General features: G+C 37.7%; 1 protein-coding gene across 5 annotated transcripts in view; it reads right to left on the bottom strand.

Moving 5' to 3' along the window:
• GPD2 (glycerol-3-phosphate dehydrogenase 2) overlaps positions 1 to 18,705 on the bottom strand; it is a 155,873-nt gene that overhangs the window by 42,327 nt on the left and 94,841 nt on the right. For all 5 annotated transcript variants that reach the window (XM_063104109.1, XM_063104107.1, XM_063104121.1 and 2 more), the window contains exon 7: positions 574 to 738. In XM_063104109.1, coding sequence (XP_062960179.1) covers positions 574 to 738 — 165 coding nt within the window. The remainder of the gene's footprint in view (positions 1 to 573; positions 739 to 18,705) is intronic.

Genomic DNA, 18,705 nt, shown 5'->3' with positions numbered 1-18,705 from the left:
CCAGCATCAAGACACCAAACATGAAGTGGAATGAGTAAATAAGCCGCTTTCCCCTTAAAACTCAAATGTGTAAAAAGCATTGCTGTGAGACAACATATTTCACAGTGCTGGTTTTGTTCAAGAAATGACGCAATTTTAAAACTGCATACACTGCCAAAGAACCAGGGTAAGAATGAAAATCTAACCAAAGTTAAAGGTGATTGATTTTAACAACATGCAAATACACTGCCTGTGTCACCTAAATGATACTTTGAAACTTGGCTCATTCATTTAATCTTATTAATAACATGTTTTTGTAAAGAAAACAAAATGCATTCATAGTTGTGGAAATTTTGTGGGCATTTATTATTATCATTATCATTATTGTTATTTAACACAAAGAGAAAAAATTGCCAAGTCCCACAAGGGAAAATTTTCATGTTAAACTAGTTATTGTTGACAATAAGGAATATAATTAATATGACTCTGAAGTCTGTCTTAAGTGAAGGAAAAAGGGCAGAAAATCATAATTCAGTCATTATATAAGCAAGGCGAGATGCTAAGAAATACCTCCCTCCCGGAGACGTGGCCTACCTGTGAGGACATCTTTGCACCGTGCACCGCTCACGCGCTCTTTGCCTGTTTCGGGGTCTGTCTTCTTGAGCAAGCTCACAACCTCCATGTAATTGGCTGTGGCAGCCCCATACCTGGCAGCAGTGAGAGCAATGGCAAGGTTCATCCGTGCATCATTGTGTTGTCCTGCAGGGGGAAAGCATCAGGGGAGGGACAGGAGTCACCTCGAGCCACAGACTGGTGGTATAGAAGTGTGTCACAACAGATATGTCACATCTGTCCCTGTCACCCAGAATATACGTGATGGCTGGGCTCTATAGGGCACGATTTAAAAATACATGGTCATTCTCAGTCAGGCATTTACCTGCCACTTCAGCAAGTGCATTTTGTATACTGCAAAAATAGTGAAAAATGTCTCTTTCCTACAGAGCTGACATCAATTATCTGAAAGTTAAGGAATAAGTAATTATTCTCTCAGTGTTGAAACATATGTATATGTCAGACTTTTCCTAATACAGACAAATGATAAGCATGAAAGTGAAGCAATTCAAAACTTGAGAATATCTGACACCCCAACTGGTGTTGATGAACAATTTTTATGAGTATGTGCTCTATCTAATATTCAAAATCAAAAGCTTAATCTTCCATAGAGAATCTCTCAGTATTCTATAAAAGGATTTTTCCTGGTTTGAATTTTGATCAGGGCTCCTTAAAATGTAACATTTTTTTTAATCACACATAAAAGGTAAGAAATTAAGCAGGGCAAAATTTAATTACAGAACAATCCCTATCTGTATTGTTAAAGATTTATTGCTGAAAAATCCTAGTTAAAGAAAACTAAGGGGGAGGAGAAGGGGGGATAGATGATTAATCACTTTAAAATACTGGCATCACTAGAGACTTTTTCTATTTATTATTGCCAGTGGAGTTAACGCTGACCAGGAAGAATTACTCTACATTGCAGGGGCCAGGTTCTCTGTGCCCTGAATAATTAATTATCCAGGGCTAGATGTATTGAAGCAGAGTTCAAATTCCCACACATTGGGATCAGTTCTATCAAGATAATACTGATAAAGGGATGAATTTGTAATGGATATTGTTGTTGATTTATGTTGCCAGCATACCAAGCATTTAGTATAAATGGTTTATGTAAAGTTTCTTCCTTGTGATTCAGTCTGTGTGGGGCTAGCAGCACTACACAAGTAATCTGTTCCAGCTAAAAGGGCAAAGTTATAAAGAGAGAATCAATGACTGAAGATTCTGCTGCCCCTCCCCACTAACATCTTATTCTAAAACCACTGAACTAACCACAAGCGGCCAAGAACATTTCCCCCCAAATTAGATGTTCTATCAAGTAGAGAAAATACATTAAACCTCAAAATAAGTTATTTTACCCAGAAATTAATGGAATAAAAGTAGAAGAAAGAAAACAATGACAACAACAGCAGTTGAGCTATAAGTGGGAAGAAAGGGTAGCAATGCTATCAGTTTCAACTTAGCATGAACCTAAAGTTGCTTTACATAGTCAGTACATATACCAAAAGTTCTAGAAACCAACTTTTATTAATGTAGGGCTCCTTGTTTAAAATCGGAATATGCTCTCCAAAGTTAAATTCACACAAACATACCAAATAAAATAATAAAAATTCCATTATAGATCTTCTCTTTAAACTAAGAAGATTAAACAGTGTCCATGCCACCCAATCATTCCAGTAGATTTATTTATACAGCAATGAAACACCCTACTCAACAGAGGTAAGTATTCAGTACTACAAGAAATCCAAGTCATATTTGCTCTTACCATAGGCATATGGTAGGGAAACTCTCACCCACTCAGTTGTGCCTTGATTTACAGACAGAAAAAAATCTCTGGAAAGCCATGTGTAAATCAAACTATTTTAAATCCTAAATGAAGTCAGTGTTCAAAGAAACAAGGCAGAAATTCCATTAACTAAATGATAGATTCCTTTGTAAAGTGGTATATTCATTACATAAGCATCTGACTCTAAGCTGACTTTGAAAATACAAAATTTCCTTTTAATATATTTTTAAAATATAAAATTTCATTGGAGCAGTATCAGTATAGTCAGTTCATCAAGCTCTGTTGCTTCCATATCAAGAAATGTCTCCCTAATTAGTTTCTAAATCCCAATACTACTGAAAGTAAACAAGATCAACCTCTATTAAAAATGCGAGGTGGAAACAAGTTCCTTTGGTCCTTGTTTTTCCATATCCACCTCCACTACCCATACCACCCGCCTTGACTAGAGTCAGGCATGTCACTTACTGACAAAGGGCCTTCATGTTATGATCCTCACTGTCATAATCTTCTACTCCCACTGATCTTACCACCCAGTATTGCCAAATTATTTGCAGCTCTTTGAACATCCAAGTCATTTCGCAACTTCTTGCCTTTGCCCACACTTATTCTTCTGGCTGGAAGCTCTAGAAAAACCTCTGTTCTAGAAGCTCTAGAAAACCTCTGTTCATCTCTCATAATCTGATTCAAATAGCTCCCCATGAAGTCACCCATTATCCACATCCCTGCAAGGCAAAATTGTTCACTCCTTCCCCTGGGTCAACTTTAAATCTTGCACATACCGTTTCTATAGCCTTTATGATACTATATTCATCCATGTACCCACCTACTTACAAAAACAATAAGATTTTGTTGAGTCAGGAACTGTGACAAATGTAAGGAAGATATAGGACAATCTCTACCCTCATGAACCTCCATCCCATTGTAATCACTGTATGATTCCTGAGACTCAGGGAAAGGCAGGAAGACATACTTGTTCATCTTTTTTTCTTTCTCTCATAGTACCAGGCACAGAATTGGTATCCAAAGTGTTGAGTTTGGCCAAATTTCATTCAATGTGTTAAATAAACAGGTACTGAAAGCCTTTCCTCTAACTATGGAATAGAATGCTTTATCTCATTTAAGGAATTTTAGACAGCAGTAAATTGGTGGCAGGAAATTAGAGGGAGACAAGGAAACAACAGAAAATGTGTAAAATCTTAACCTCAAACTAGCCTTTATATTTAAGTTGAATAAGTGGAAAGAAAGGAGAGATGGTTATGAATAATTCCCTCAGAACTTATCCCACAAGTTTCCCCTTGCTCTGCAGAGGAATGTAAATACAGCTATCATTAGCTCCTAAAACGTAGGAGCAAGTGATTTGACTTCCCCCTGAGCCCAGAAGCTCACACCTCTACCCAACCAGCTTCTTCTTTCCAGACATTCAGCTTAATCCATTTACCTCCCTGGATTCAGGGTAAACGTCCTCTCCTACTCACATTATATTCACTCTTTACCAGAAGATACCCAGATGCTCGCAGTGTATGCTTCCTGGGATATAAGTAATATATTTTCATTACTCTTAACTAAATTTCTCCAACTCTCTTTCCTGACATTTTGAAAGGTATCTCTATGCCTCCTATAATGTTATTTCTGCAGAAAACAAGTCTTTGACAACACTGCCTGTCATGGGAATGTGATACAATAATCTCAAATCCACACCTAATTGATCTGCTTATTAAGTTTAGATTTTCAAATTCATTTCCATAGAGCCAGGCAACATTATACTGTGTTTCACTGATCATTGAATAGCTTTACATTGGCACAAACACAGGGACCCAGACGGGGACTGTGAAAATCTGTTTCCTCCTCTGTTCTCTTTTGCACTTGAAATCTTACATATGTGCGCATACTGAGCTTACAATTTGTAGGAGAGGAAGCACACGAGAGGTGGAATTATAACTGTTTTCCCTTGTTTAGAAAAACAAAATATAAAATCTACACACCAAAATGAATGAAGGTTGGTAGTGGTAGAAAAGATTTTGTCTTAATCCTCAACGGTCTTGCACACAGAATAGTGGTAGAGATTTCAAATGAAAAGTGCGTGGCCACACATATTTTAGGATGTAACCATCTAAAAGATAAGCCTTAAATATAAATATTTTGGAGACATAGCAATATTGCTTGCTCTCTTTGGAGTCAAAGTTTCACAACTAAGTTAAAATACAAAACAGATGAAAAATAAATAATAATTGAATGTATAAAAAGTATGAAAAATAAATAAATATTTTAAAAATCCAGGTAACTAATTATCTGGCATTCTCCTGTTCCTTCAATTCTAAAATTCTGATGCTTTGAAAGTCTACACACAATCTACCTTTAATAGAGCATCCTTTCAAATGATCCTTTACTACGCACAGACCTAGATATGCACAAACCTACCCATCTGATATGTATCTACCAGCATAGAAAGTCTAATCATCAGAAAAAAAATTAGTTGTTAATCAAAATAACACCTTCTCCATAAAACCTCATCATCAGTAAAAACTGCTACTGTTGAAATGTTGAGAATATTTCCTTCCATCTCCCTGTGCTTTGACCTGATTCTTGTATGATCACTTTAACTACCTCTAGCGTGGCAGAAAAGGATGCTTGAAAGCAGGAATACCTTCTCTAAAGCTTTAATCCCATTTCTAACAAAATCCGCATAGCATTCTTCATTGTCTCAGACTGACTGTGTCACAATGATCACTCTGGCAGCTTCCCCTTCGCAGTCTGGCAAAGGTAATTCAAAAGCTAACCTACCAAACTCAAGGTGATTTAATATAATCATAATATTTAAATTCCCTTACCCTGATGGGAAGAGGACAAGTAGAGGCAGAGCAAAATAGGTGTTGTGTGTGTGCATACGGGGATTATTAATTGTGCTTTAAGTACATATGATGAGTAAGCTTAAAAAGGAAAACTTGACATGAGAATATACTCTTCAAGGTGAATTGTAACAATAATACAATTTCCAAAAGTAAGTCATTTATAGGAGTGATTATTTGTGTGAGGAGTGACAGGGATCAGGGAGGCACATGGGGCAGTAGAGGGAGAAAGCACCTTACCAGATATGGTGGAGAAGGGCTCTGGGCTTGGAAAGACTAGGTTGCAACTTTTGGGTATGTCACTACCCTGGTTGGGGGAATGTGAGTGACACACTATACTCCTCTGGGCTTCAGTGTCCTGCAAAAGGAGAGGTCTGGGTATCTCTGGAATTATATAGTGCATGTGATAGATAATCTTTAATTGTTACCTCTTTCAAGATTTAACTTCCACCTTTTCCCCATTTCTGGCTTTTCTGACTTTGACCCAGCATATCTAACAGAGACTGGGCATTAATAAAGACCAAAAGACAGGTGCTTCATGAAGGAAATCAGAAACCATACTCTTCCATTAGATCTAGAATTATAATTAAATTTAGATTTGATTAGCTTTTATAGGCTATAATAGTATATTGCAAAAACTGCCCCAATTCTTCACCCCTCCCTGTAGACATGCCCTTTGCCATGAGTCTTCAGGGTCCTCTCCCACTCTGACTCTGGAATCAGCCACGTGAAATTGTTTCAGTCAATGGAATGTTAGTAGACAAGATAAAAACAGAGGCTCAAAAGAGCACTTGAGTGTTTCTGCTTGTGCTGCTGCCCTCTGCAAATGCCATGAAAAGGACATGCCCAGTCTAACCTGCTGGTACTAGGAAAAGGATGAGATGCAAATGGCAAGTCCCCCCAGTCATCCCAGCCAAGGCCATCCTACATCAGCTGACAGCCAGCCAGCAGCACCACACAGGAGGGTGAGCTCAGCAGAAACCAGAGAATCACCCAGCCAACTCCAGATGAGATCAGAAGAGCCACCGAGATGACCACTCTAATTCATATGCAATAAACCCTAATGATTTTTATGCTACTGAGATTTTGTGATTGGGTGTTAGGCAGAACTATGGCAATAGATAACCTGCACAGTCAATACAGCCAATCTTCTATTAAAGTTAGTCCCAACTTACAAGCAGGTTCTATCTTGAAAACTGTACTCTAAAATGGTTGTTTAGAACTCAATTTATTTTCCTATAGAAATGCTATAAATAAAGAACTATTAGTTATTCAGTGCACAGGGTACCTGAATAAGGGAACTGATAATGATTCCAACAGCCTCAATGCCCACCACCCCTTCACACTCATTCTGAATTTCCAGGCTGACCACAGTGCCTAACCTCATACAAAACTTTGCTTTTCCACATCTATGATCTTTCCTTATGTTGTCACTACTCCATGGCACATTTTACCCAAACTGGTAAACTATTCAACTTTTAATCATTCCTTCATGAAATCTTCCCTGATTCCTTTTAGGCACGATAGACTTCCCTCTTTTCTGTGTTTGCATGACACTTTGTAGATACATCTATTACAGCACTATTTTCTAAATACTTGCATTCAACACTCATTTATGGAGCAAATATGTACCGAGTGCTTTTAACATGCCAGAAATTGTGCTAGCAACTGGGTTTATAATGGACACCTGAATAGACATAGTTGCAGGCCTAAGGAACCTCAATTCTAATAATACATTCCTAAAAGAACAAAGTGCATCTTATTCAAATTTGCTTTGTCAGCACCTACCATAGCACTTGCTATCTAATAGATATTCAACTATGAATGAAGGAATGTACGTGACTATAAGCATAATCACAGGTCACAGACGGCTTGAATAAAAAAAAAAAAATGTGTTCAAGGCTTAAAAATTCCAGAAACAGTCCCAAACCCCTCAACCCCCATTCCCACTATAGCTATGGTATCTCTGGGATCAGAGGAATTATTCTCTTTCTACCTAGCTAGCTACCTAGCAGACAATGGAAATAGGATGTCTTCTATTACAAAATCTTTGGTGAATACACAAGCAAAAAGAGGATGCCAGTGATAAAGCTAAAGCAAAGAAGGGTTTGATGTATGATTAGGACAGCAAGTGGAAGATGCATTACTCCCTTTAAAAAGTATTTATTGAGCACATATTATGAGCCAAGTGCAGCATAATTCTAGATATGAAGGAGCCACTGAGTAGGGAGAATAAGGCTACCTTGGTCTCCACTTTATGGAACCTCATTTTAATGGCAAAGATAGATAATATCAAGTAAATTAGTAAGACAATTAAAAATTGCAATAATGACAATAGAGGAGAAAAGGAAGACAGGGAGAGCCAATCCCCAGAGCAGAAGCTATATTTTAGACTGGGCAGTTAGGGAATGGGTCAAGATAAGCAAGTGGAGAAAATGCCTACAGGAGGCAACTAACAGCAAGACTACTATAAACTTAAATCATTGCTAATTTGCAGTTACATCCAAAGCTGACATGAAATGCGACTATGGTATTAGTACAACCTAATGTGTTAAGTAGTGTTTGCAAAGTGATTTTTTTCTTTCCTTTATACTTTTAAGTATTTGCCTATGTTTTACATATAGAACATATTTATCAGGAACTAAGTTTAAAAATCTTCCTGAATTGAGGTACATTTTTGCAAGAAATGTCTTCTAGTATAGACTGGTAAAATTCAAAATAAAAGCATAATATTCCAAGTTTATGAATTGGAGTAATTTGCTGTCACCTATCCACACTAGAGTTCTCAAGAAGGGACACCTGTTAGTACTGAGCATGTAATCATTTTTATTATTAAATACAAAGGTACAATTAAATGCAAGCACAGGATGTGACCTGCATCATAATTCTGCCTGGCCTTTCTCTTCACAATATCTTTTTCATTATTGTGCGCCTTTTATTCCTTTACGTTTCTTTTGTCTCACCCTAAGTTCTCAAATGAGCTATTTACAATCTGAATAATTAGCAATCAGGGTGGATCTGTGGTCTTTGGCCCTATGTAAACGAAACATTGTGAAATGCCTTAACATGACATATCTAAGTACATAAAGTTTCTATACCCTCAGGAGTTTCCTTTCTTGAAAAAGTTTTAAATGAATCTAATGAGTAAATTTTCTACTTTTCAGACACTTAGGAATCTAGCTAGAGTTGAACAAAAATAAAACCACGTTTAAACTGCAATGCTTTGTGTGTTCATTAGCTATTTTTGTACAAAAACTGTTCTGTACACTAGTTTACAACGAAGTCTCCCTATGCCTACTCCAGGACAATCACTTCTCTCTAGCACAAGACAGAAATAATTTTTTGGTTTCTTTATATATATCTATATCTATAGATATAGATATAGATATAGATATAGATATAGATATACTTTTAAGGAAGAAAAAGAGAAAGGGAGCAATGTGACAAAAATTAATTGAAATGAAATTGGAAAGTCAGGAAGCAAGACAATCTATAGATTCTTTTATGGACCGTACAATTATGTGGCCTAAAAACCCTGGGTAAGCTTCCTTGCTTGTGAAATGCTCTGAATTCACTGATAAACCTTCTTGGAATGTCTGACTTTGAGGGTAAAGGTCTTTCCTTATGAGAGCTGCAGTCTAAACAGCATGATATCCTACCCTATGAAAACTGTCCTGAGAATACATGATTTGTATTTCTTTTGCAAATATTTATTGAACACCTACTATGTGCTGGGCACTGAGCTAAGTATCCCTGTGAGGAGCAGAAGTACCCTGGACACTGAGGTACAAGAGCAAGTTTGTAGTTTAACTTGGAGAAGTCACATGCTCCCCAAAGTCTTTCCTAATATACTTCTTTTCTCTTTCCTATGCAGTTTTCCTAAAATATCACCAAATGCAGTGCTCCAGACATAACCTTCTTTTCTCTCAAGTTACAGGAAGATGTGCAAAAGCTTCTTTCACAGGCATGTGTGCTCAAGTTCAAGGACCATCTCTGCCAGCTGTGAAACTTCATGATAGTTGCTTCACCTGAGATTCTATTCCCTCATCTACTCAGTGGGAATGATCATGGGACTGACACAATCATCATCGTGAGGAATAGTGTGATAGGTAATGCATGCTATGACATAATAGTTCTCAATAAGTATTAACTTTATAAAAAGGTTAAAAAAAAATTACCGAAAAGCCAAGACTACTTTGTACTTTTAATTGCAAGATATGGTTATTGCCTAAAATACTTAAAAAACAAAGAGAAAAAAAGCCATAAATATTTTCCAGTTTTAAATGGTTTTATTGCTCATTAGTTTGGCAAACTTTCCCTGAAATGTGTAACAACTAATCTCCAATCCCTATCTACATTTTACAACTGACTATATATATATGTGTATATATATATATATATATATATATATATACACACACGTATATATATGTGTGTGTATATATATACACACATACACATCATTTTTTTCTGTACATCACAAAGGATAGGAAGACAGGAGAATGGTTTTCAATTCAGAGGAAAACAGTGTTGGCAGGACAACAGATTGCTTCAAAATACTAGAATTCTCAAATTTTAATCCAGAAGACTTCATTTTCTCTTAAAAGCTAGGGAGCCTCTGTCAATTTTTACAAAGGAAATCAAAACTAGCTACAAATTTGGTATCCTGGGAAAAATCAGAAAACCCAAGTTCAAATCCCTTAAACAGCTACTAACTAGGTATGCTTCCCTAGGAAATAATTGTCTGGTGTTTTGTTTTGCTTTGGTTTTGCTTCCTAGCATCTCAAGACCCTTCCCCATCTTATAGGCCTTGCAGAGAGGCAGTCTACCCTACTACAGGAGAGGAAGCAAGGCCCACTGGAACACAGGCCCCTGACCCGCCTCCACCAAGCAGATGCTCTCAATACAGACCTCTGTCTAGACCTAACGCCTCAAAAAACCTCCAATCTGGAGGTGGAGGCCATGGCAGCAGTACCATCCCATTTCTAGAAGCAGCAATGATAGAGATGTCAGAGTGGGGGCAGAGCAAGATGTAACGTGCAGTAATCAGCAATAGTCTCTGAGGCACTGGTTCTAGGACAGGATTCTGCCTGTGGCTCTGGTTGCTGCAAATCATTTTTGGTCCCTTGTTTTTGAAGCTATGTCTTTCTTCTCAGCATTTCTGCCTGCTGCTCAATGTCCTCTCAAAAAATTCCTTTTCTCCTTAAGTCTGCCAGATTTATTTTCTTTGTCTGCCACTAAAAACCTGAGCAAGTCCCAACTCCTGGGCCTCAGTTTCCTCATCGCTTGGGCCGCAGACTAGAATGTGATGATTTCCCAGGTCCTTCCCAGCTCTACTAATGTCATAAACGGCAATCACATAATTTCAAATAAACCAACTGAAAACTCAAGAATCTAATTGTAAAGCAAGTTGGAAGAAGCCCTTTGATGTAACTAACCCACCTTTCATAAAAAGACTGGCAAAGTAAGTGGATCCTTGCACCTGCACAGACCCATCCTTTCAGCCTCTCCTCTCCTCATTTGTGTGTGAGGATGTGCACACAACTTTTAGAAAATGCTGAAATGGCTCCAGCTGCCTCGGGTGATTCCGAATGTGAGCTATACATGGAAGCATGTGCTAGGGACCAGCTGGGGAATTCTAACTGGAAGCAGTCTTTTGAGAACCTTTATCTGTTTCATGGAGAGTCCTGTATCTTATCAGATTTCTCTCTCTAATCACATAAAGATTCCATATGTTATCAAATTGTTATCAAATGAGTCTGACCTAACGTCCTGATTGTCTGAAAAGAATGTGTACTAGGGCATTACATGAACAGCAGGCTAACTCTCAGCCGCCCAGGGAGAGCACTGGGCCTGGAGACCCAGAATAGAGTTCAAGACCCAGCCAGCCACTGACTAACTTGGGTTCTGGGCACATTCATTTCCTCATCAGAGTCTGTTTTTTCAGCTGTAAAGTAGGGCTAACACCAACTTCTCTGCCAATCTTCTAGGATCACTGAAATGAGCAGATGTGAGCATATGTAAAAGCATTTATAAACTGCAAAGCATTATAGGAATGAAGCAATTATTCTTTTTTTTTTTTTTTTTTTTTGTCTTTTTCGTGACCGGCACTCAGCCAGTGAGTGCACCGGCCATTCCTATATAGGATCCGACCCCGCGGCGGGAGCGTCACTGCGCTCCCAGCGCCGCACTCTCCCGAGTGCGCCACGGGCTCAGCCCGAAGCAATTATTCTTAACAAAGATTGCCCTCTACTAAATTTACCTTCTCTCTCCTTTTGTTGGAGATAGCCTTTTATTTAATATCCAAATCATAACAATTCCTCAGTTATCTGAGGAATAATATCTCTCAGCAACCCAGATTTAATGTTTATTGGGAAACTTTAAAAGAAACTCTAAAAAGAAGACAAAACGGAAAGTCAGAATTCAGTTATCTTTTTAACTACAAAAGCAAAACATTCAGATTCACTTGACGAATATATCTTTTAACAGATATTGTTTCAAGCTCTAGTAAGAACATCCAATTGCTTCTGCTTGAACTCTATAGTAACTAAGCAAAATACTGATCTTCATTTGATTATTCAAATAGGTTTGCCCTACTGGATTTTTTTCTGAACAGCAATCTGAGTCATCTGATTTACATGGTTGTTTCACTTCTCATGGGAATAAATAAATTAAGGGCAGAAACTTAGTTCTATCCCTCATCATGATCTTCACAGGTTTATCTCCAGCAAGAACAACAATATCTGGCATGTAGAAAGGTGTTAAACTATTTGTCATCTAAAGTAATCAATTTATAATTCAATAGGCTATGAGTTGGGCTAGTGCCAATCAATTGACCAGAGGCTGATCACTCTAAGAGAAATGCTAAAATAGCTATTCTAAACATTTGCAGTCAAGGTCACGTGCTGAGGCAGAAGGTTGGGGTGCAAATACCATGAGAATCAGCTTAATATCACTACCTCCTAACAGCTAGTAGAATATCTGATATCTCCCAGATAAAAAGACATGAATAGGAAGTTTATATATAATTTGTTATCAACAAAATTATGCCAATATTGCAGCCACATATATCAAACACTATGCCAGATGCTATAGCCATACTTTTTAAGGCAATGAATTTGTCAATTTAAAACATGAAAACAGAACTTACCTTCTGGAGAGTGGGCAATGAGGGGGAAAGGGAAATTAAATGTAGATGTAATCAATGCCCCCTGTACTTGAGAAAGACATTTCCAGTGTCCTAGACAGTATGATTTGAATCTGCACATGATAAATACATAAGAGCTTAAAAATGAAATAATTTAATAAATAGGCTACAGACTCGTTTCTGGTAAACTATTACATAAATTAAATTAAATAGTACCACAAAAATAGCTCCTTCACCAAAAAGGTTTCAATGAATGTCAAAAATTTTCCCTTTGTCTCTGAAATGCTGGAGCATGGTAACACACAGCAAGACTCAAATGTAAAAAACAACCAACCAAAAACTAACCACACTCTCATACTTCTACTCATTTCCTATACTTAAAAAAAAAGAAACAAATAATAAATTTAGATATTATACAATGTCACACCAAATTGAAAATATTTCAATTACTTTCAACTTTTAAATACAATTCTGGGACATATCATGACCATTACTAATGTTTTCACTTTTGTTTTGTAATGAAAAGTAAAAAGAATCAAATACCATGCTTCAGTGAGAAGAGTCTTGCCCATATTCCCAGAAACTCTCAAAGTCTTCCTGGAAATTCTGGTCAGTGGTTATTGTCAAAGAAAGATCCTATTAGTTTCTGAGACAGTCAAGGTGCCCTCGCCCTGTTGTAATTACTAGCAGCCTTCAAACTGCAGGCTCAGCCCCACACAGTCCCTGAGTCAATCCTGAGTCAATCCTGGCTGCACCTGGCAGTACAGAAGGAGTCCCATCCCTCCAGAAACCGTTATCTGTCCACAGACTTATCTGCCTTGAGAGAACCTAGACAAGGGAATCCCTGGTGCTCACCAGGCTGCAGTCCCTTCCACCATATGCACCAAGCATCAGAGTCCCTTCCCCTACATCTAGTTTGCACTCTGTGTCCCTACCAGGACTAGAACTCTGCTGTCATCTCAGCTTGCTTGGCCAGAGCTCTGAAATTCTGCCTAGCCTTTCCCTCAAGGACTGGCTTCTACTGTTCTATTTCTAGGGTATGGCTTGTGTCCTCCATAGACCCTCCCCTTCTCCCAAAGAATCCCCAAGATACTGTCACGTATTTGATTCCATGGATCACTTCACTATGAAAACTGCTGCCCTGCCTCAAAGCCACGGTCAGATACCTGCAATCTGATGAGAAGTGGGATGGGTTTTAAGGCTGCCAAATCAGCTGAGACAGGTGGTTTGGACTGCTAGCTACTCCCCTTGGATGACTGCTCAAAGACAGGCTAGACCTTCAGCTCTACTTGTTTCTGGCTCTCTTCTCTGACTCTACCAACCTGCCCTAGGAGAGCCCCGCCCTCTAAAGTTATTGAAGGGTGTCCACATTTTAAGGACAAAACCTTTTAGCATACATAGTCAAGGTTTAGTGTTGACACATAGAGCTATATAAATAGATTCTGTGAATGTCTTACTGCCTATAGAAAATAAGAAAAAGAGTCACTCATCTACTCTTTATCAATATCATAGCTCAGTATACATATTCAAAGTCAGTTTTACTTTCTGAGTTTTCAATTCTTCTGGTCACAAATAAAAAATTTATGTGTCAAAAGTGTTGAATTCTAGTTTAAAAAGTAAGCCTAAGAATCAAAGATTCAAACAGACTATAACAGTCTATTCACATTAAGGAGAGAGCAAAATTATAATATATTACTCTATTAAAATACAACTTAAAATGCAGCATATTAGTCTTCAACTTAACACACGCCTCAAAACTTCTGAGGAGCACTGCACAAAGATGCTTTTGTAAAACAACCTCACAGCACTTTGATGTGACCGTATGTTCATTAAAAGGAAGTATTACTACTTACATACATAAGGTACATAATGAATTCAGTATGTGTCTAGAATTGGCTAATGCCATTAAAGCACATGCCAAAAGCACAGACTATAAATCAAAATGCGTTTTGTCAAAGTAAGATCTTAATATGATACTGGTTAAAAATAAATAAATAAATAAACCACTAATGTCCCAATATGGGATTGGTGAGGGGAACTGAGCCCAAACTGAGACCAGGTTGCAATTGACATGCCTTTGTTCTATCTATAGCTTTGGCTATTCCTCTCCCTCTTCCACCTGGATAAGTACAAAATTAGCATGCACCAGGCATTCTTCACTCCCCAGAGGGTTTATATCTCTAACACCGCTTTAGAGACTGATATTCTTTCCAAAATGCTGACATAAACCAGTTGGGCAATCACAGATTTTCTTAAAGCCCACATGACTGAAGTTTTAAACAATCTACATTATTCTTAAGCAGGATTTGGAAACACTTGAAATTAGTTTATTAATTCACTTCCAAACTGAAGATTTAACAAAAGACCAAAAATGGCAGACATACAAATAAACAGGCAGGCCACAAAGACAACCATCAAAAAAATAGGAAAATCTAGGTAGTGGATACTGGAGTTGTCCAGGAAATGTAACAACATATATTGCTCCATGTATTATATCTTCTCTTTCTTATGTCTTCACTGCTCTCTCTGGCATGGGTTTCCTTCACATCAGCATAAAGTCTCATCCAAGACTCTCCCATTAATCATCCACATACATTTCCTGGATCCTGAATTCCCTGTATCAAATGCTGTTTTCACTCGTTGGATGCCCACTGCCTACAGAATTCCCACTAAACTCCTTAGCATGGCATACCTGGTCCTCCATGATCCAGGGCCCTTTACACTCCTCCTTTACTTACCCTACTGTCAAGCTCTAAACAACTGCTCCCTGTATTCCACATGCCTGCATGCCTTTGGCCACAATGATCCCCTTCAGTGTACTCCCCCACTGACTTTATCTGGATGTACTACACTTCCTTAAAATTTAGCATGTTACTTACTTAAAGCAGTTTTCCTAGATCCCCACACACCCACCTAGGTACATACCTCTCACAGAACTTCTCAGACGCTACTGGAAATCATTGGTTATCTTGTCTGTCCCTCTACTGTCAGAGTTTTTTGAGGAAAGGCAACATTTTGTGTTATTCTGTGTATCTATAGCACCTATCATAGTGCCTGACTTATAGATGGTGCTAACATACATAAATAAATAAAATTACTAGTCATAGAAAAAAAACAAAAAACTAAGAATACTATCCTATCTGGAAAGATGAATCTACACATGATTTAAACTTACTACACAAAATGTTGCTTCCTCTGCAGTCATTCCAAGCATCCCAAGATTAATACATTAAAGCCAATCTTGAAGAGGAATAGAGTAAGAATTAAACAAAAGAAAATCTTAGAAAGTGTTGATATTAATTTTTAGCATTTACACACATGTAGCAATGATACAACATAAGGCTAGACCTACAGTGGGCACACTTCAGGTCAGAAGTATCACCAGTCACCATTCAGTCAAAACTTCAGGAAGTTCAGTGGTGTGTACATGAAAGCTGGTTTTTTCCCCATCTTGAGACTTTTCACAAATTTCTGGATGGCAGATTATCAAAATCAGCTAGGAATGACAGGATCCAAACCCGAGGCCCTGTTGACAGAATCAGATTCTCTAAAGAACTAAACAGCAGCTGGTTGGTCAAGAAGCCCTGCAATTTTGGGAGCTGCAGCTTCAGCAGTGGCAACGTGAGGCTAAAATTCAAATAGTGTTTTCAAGGTGTTCTACATTTCTCCAGAAAATCTCACAGCTCATGAGTTGATGGGGGTGAAAAAGCCTGATCAGCTTTTCATTATTTCCCTTTAAAAGATTAACTGAGGCACATATAGAGAACACCATGATCTAGGAAAGAGCTCCTCAGGGGTGCAATGGTACAGAATTTTCTGGACATTGCTTGTTTTACTCTGGACACAAAGAAAACTGAAAGCAATGAGAGTGGTTGCAACCTACCGAACAGGAAAGAAGCACTCCATGCTCAGTGGCTGCTGCCTCCTTCAGCCTTTGGAAACTCCCCTTTCGTGGAGGGTGAGGATCATTTCAAAAGTCTGGGGTAACGTAACGCCCTGGAGGCAGATTAGGCCTCACATGCTGTGTTTGCTCCTTTATGACACAAAGCCCTTCCAGCTCTTTCTTTGCATGAGTTAGGAAAACCTTTCTGGCAACTTGCTATATTTGTGACTGTCCAATACTAGACAAAACATGATTTTTATAAGAAATACAGGTCTTAGAGGTGGAAATTAGGGATTTTCTTTTTCCCAAGCCCTCTACTACTCAATGGGCTTCTAATTTCTTTTTACTTTGCAGCTTATGCTTGGAATTTCTACTTGGTTTCATCTGGTTTCTGGGTGGCACTGCTCTCAACTAACTCCTGTTACAGCTAGCAGAATAATTTCAATGAAAGAGCTGCTAGGTAGGATCAGACCCTCCTGATATCTCTAAAATTTCAAGTTCACTAAATAATTTTTTTTTAAATTTCTAGTTCTATATTTGTGAAAAACAGCAAAAAATGCCATAATTCAAAGGAATTTAAGAGGGGTAAATAGTCTGAAATCCGTAGCTGAGAAAAACCTGATGGTGGAGGACCGGTTGGGGAGAAGAGTAGGAAAAGTCAATCATAGACCACACCTGGCATACAGAAGGCCTCAATTACACCTAGATGCAATCAAAGGCTGTTGAACTAAGATATGTAATAATAAAAAGGGGAGAAGATAAGTCTAAATTAAAATGTACCAAGTGAATTAATTCTATTCACATTTGGGGTGGAGTGGGGAAAAGAGAGGGACCAAGGTTACATTAAACAGCAAATGTAGCAAATTAAAATAATTAAACTTTAGTGAGTGAGGTGTTTAATTGCATCTAGGTATTTATATTACTTTAAATATTACTCTAAATTATGTGTGTTTCATTATGCTTGTGTTAATAATGTTTATGCTTAGCTTTTTTTAAATAGGGTCTTTTGCTACTTTAAAAAAAAAGACATAATTGAGTGGAGAAATATGTTTCTGTTTTTCATAGTTAAGAATAATGATGACACCAGTTTTACCCAAAGGTGTGATGAGAAAAAGAAATACACAAGTAGAGGATAAAGGGAAAGGTAAAAATACATACTAATATTGCTTTACAGAAAAATATATTTTTTACAACTAGCATGCACTATTATCTCTTTTTTAAAATGCTGTTGGAAGAGGCAATTACTAAAAGAGATAATTTAGGCTTATCTTATTCCATTACAGAAGAGTAGTGAATTTATACAATTTGTAAATCCTGACTGTATTCAGATTATTTTTTAATGACAATGTATTTATGCCTCCTCTTTTACCAAAATGGATTTGAGGTAATTATTGAGGTAGTGCTTTGCACACAGAGAATTTCTGAGAGAGAACTGAGAGCCTCTTCACAGTTACCTTTCAGTCAGACTTCGACCTTCTTAAGGTAAAGTAAAACATGAATCACTAAGTCCACCCATTATAGTATGCTTCAAGTTAAAAATTAAGAAAATGTGAAGCTCTTGGCCTAATAGATTTACTGACAGGCTTTGGCATTACCTATCCCCAGCTAATTTACAATCATACGTGGGTGCTTCAAAAAGTTGGGGAAAGGGCCAAGCCCCTGGCGCACTCGGGAGAGTGCAGCGCTGGGAGCGCGGCGACACTCCCGCCGCGGGTTCGGATCCTATATAGGAATGGCCGGTGCACTCACTGGCTGAGTGCCGGTCACGAAAAAGACAAAGAAAAAAAAAAGTTGGGGAAAAATACAATTAAAAGATAAATTTGAATCTTTCCATGATTTTTTTGAAGTCTCCCTCATATGTTAATCATTTTTGACATAAAATGCTACAGTACAAGCCATTGGATTTTGTTCTTAATCTGGTAGTTGCTTTCATTTAATTATTGGGTACTTTTATCACTTTCTTCTGAATAGACAGCAAATTATATATTAGTAATACTTTTCCAATGAATGCAAGAACACATATTTGGTTTTAGAAAGAAAAGGAGCAATAGTTATATAAGTTGTGTGGGAAGTTAGTTGCGTGTGTATGTGTTTTTTAATGTGCAGCGCTGAGCTTTTTTAAAAAAATAGGTATGTGGTTCACCACTTTCTGTGGGTGGATTTACTAATATAAAGTGTGACATGAATAAGTATTTATAGTAATAATGAAACTAGCTTGAAAATTCACATTCTAAAATAGTAATCTATTTGGCTACAGAGAATATAATCTACCAAGGTGTTAGTTATATTTATAAGAACTATATACGGTTTTTCTACTACATTTCCAGGGCTTGGTTGCAGAATTGGTAACTGAAACTAAGGTATGGGGCTTTTTAAATGAAAGGATATTTTTATTAATGCTATTTCTTGTGAGGGTAGAGGCACAGACAGACCAGACTGGCTTTCTGTTAACTAG

The sequence above is a fragment of the Cynocephalus volans genome, chromosome 1 (assembly GCF_027409185.1).
Source record: "Cynocephalus volans isolate mCynVol1 chromosome 1, mCynVol1.pri, whole genome shotgun sequence".
Taxonomy (NCBI): domain Eukaryota; kingdom Metazoa; phylum Chordata; class Mammalia; order Dermoptera; family Cynocephalidae; genus Cynocephalus; species Cynocephalus volans.
The sequence above is the reverse complement of the archived record's forward strand: the minus strand, read 5'-3'. Positions and strand labels throughout refer to the sequence as shown.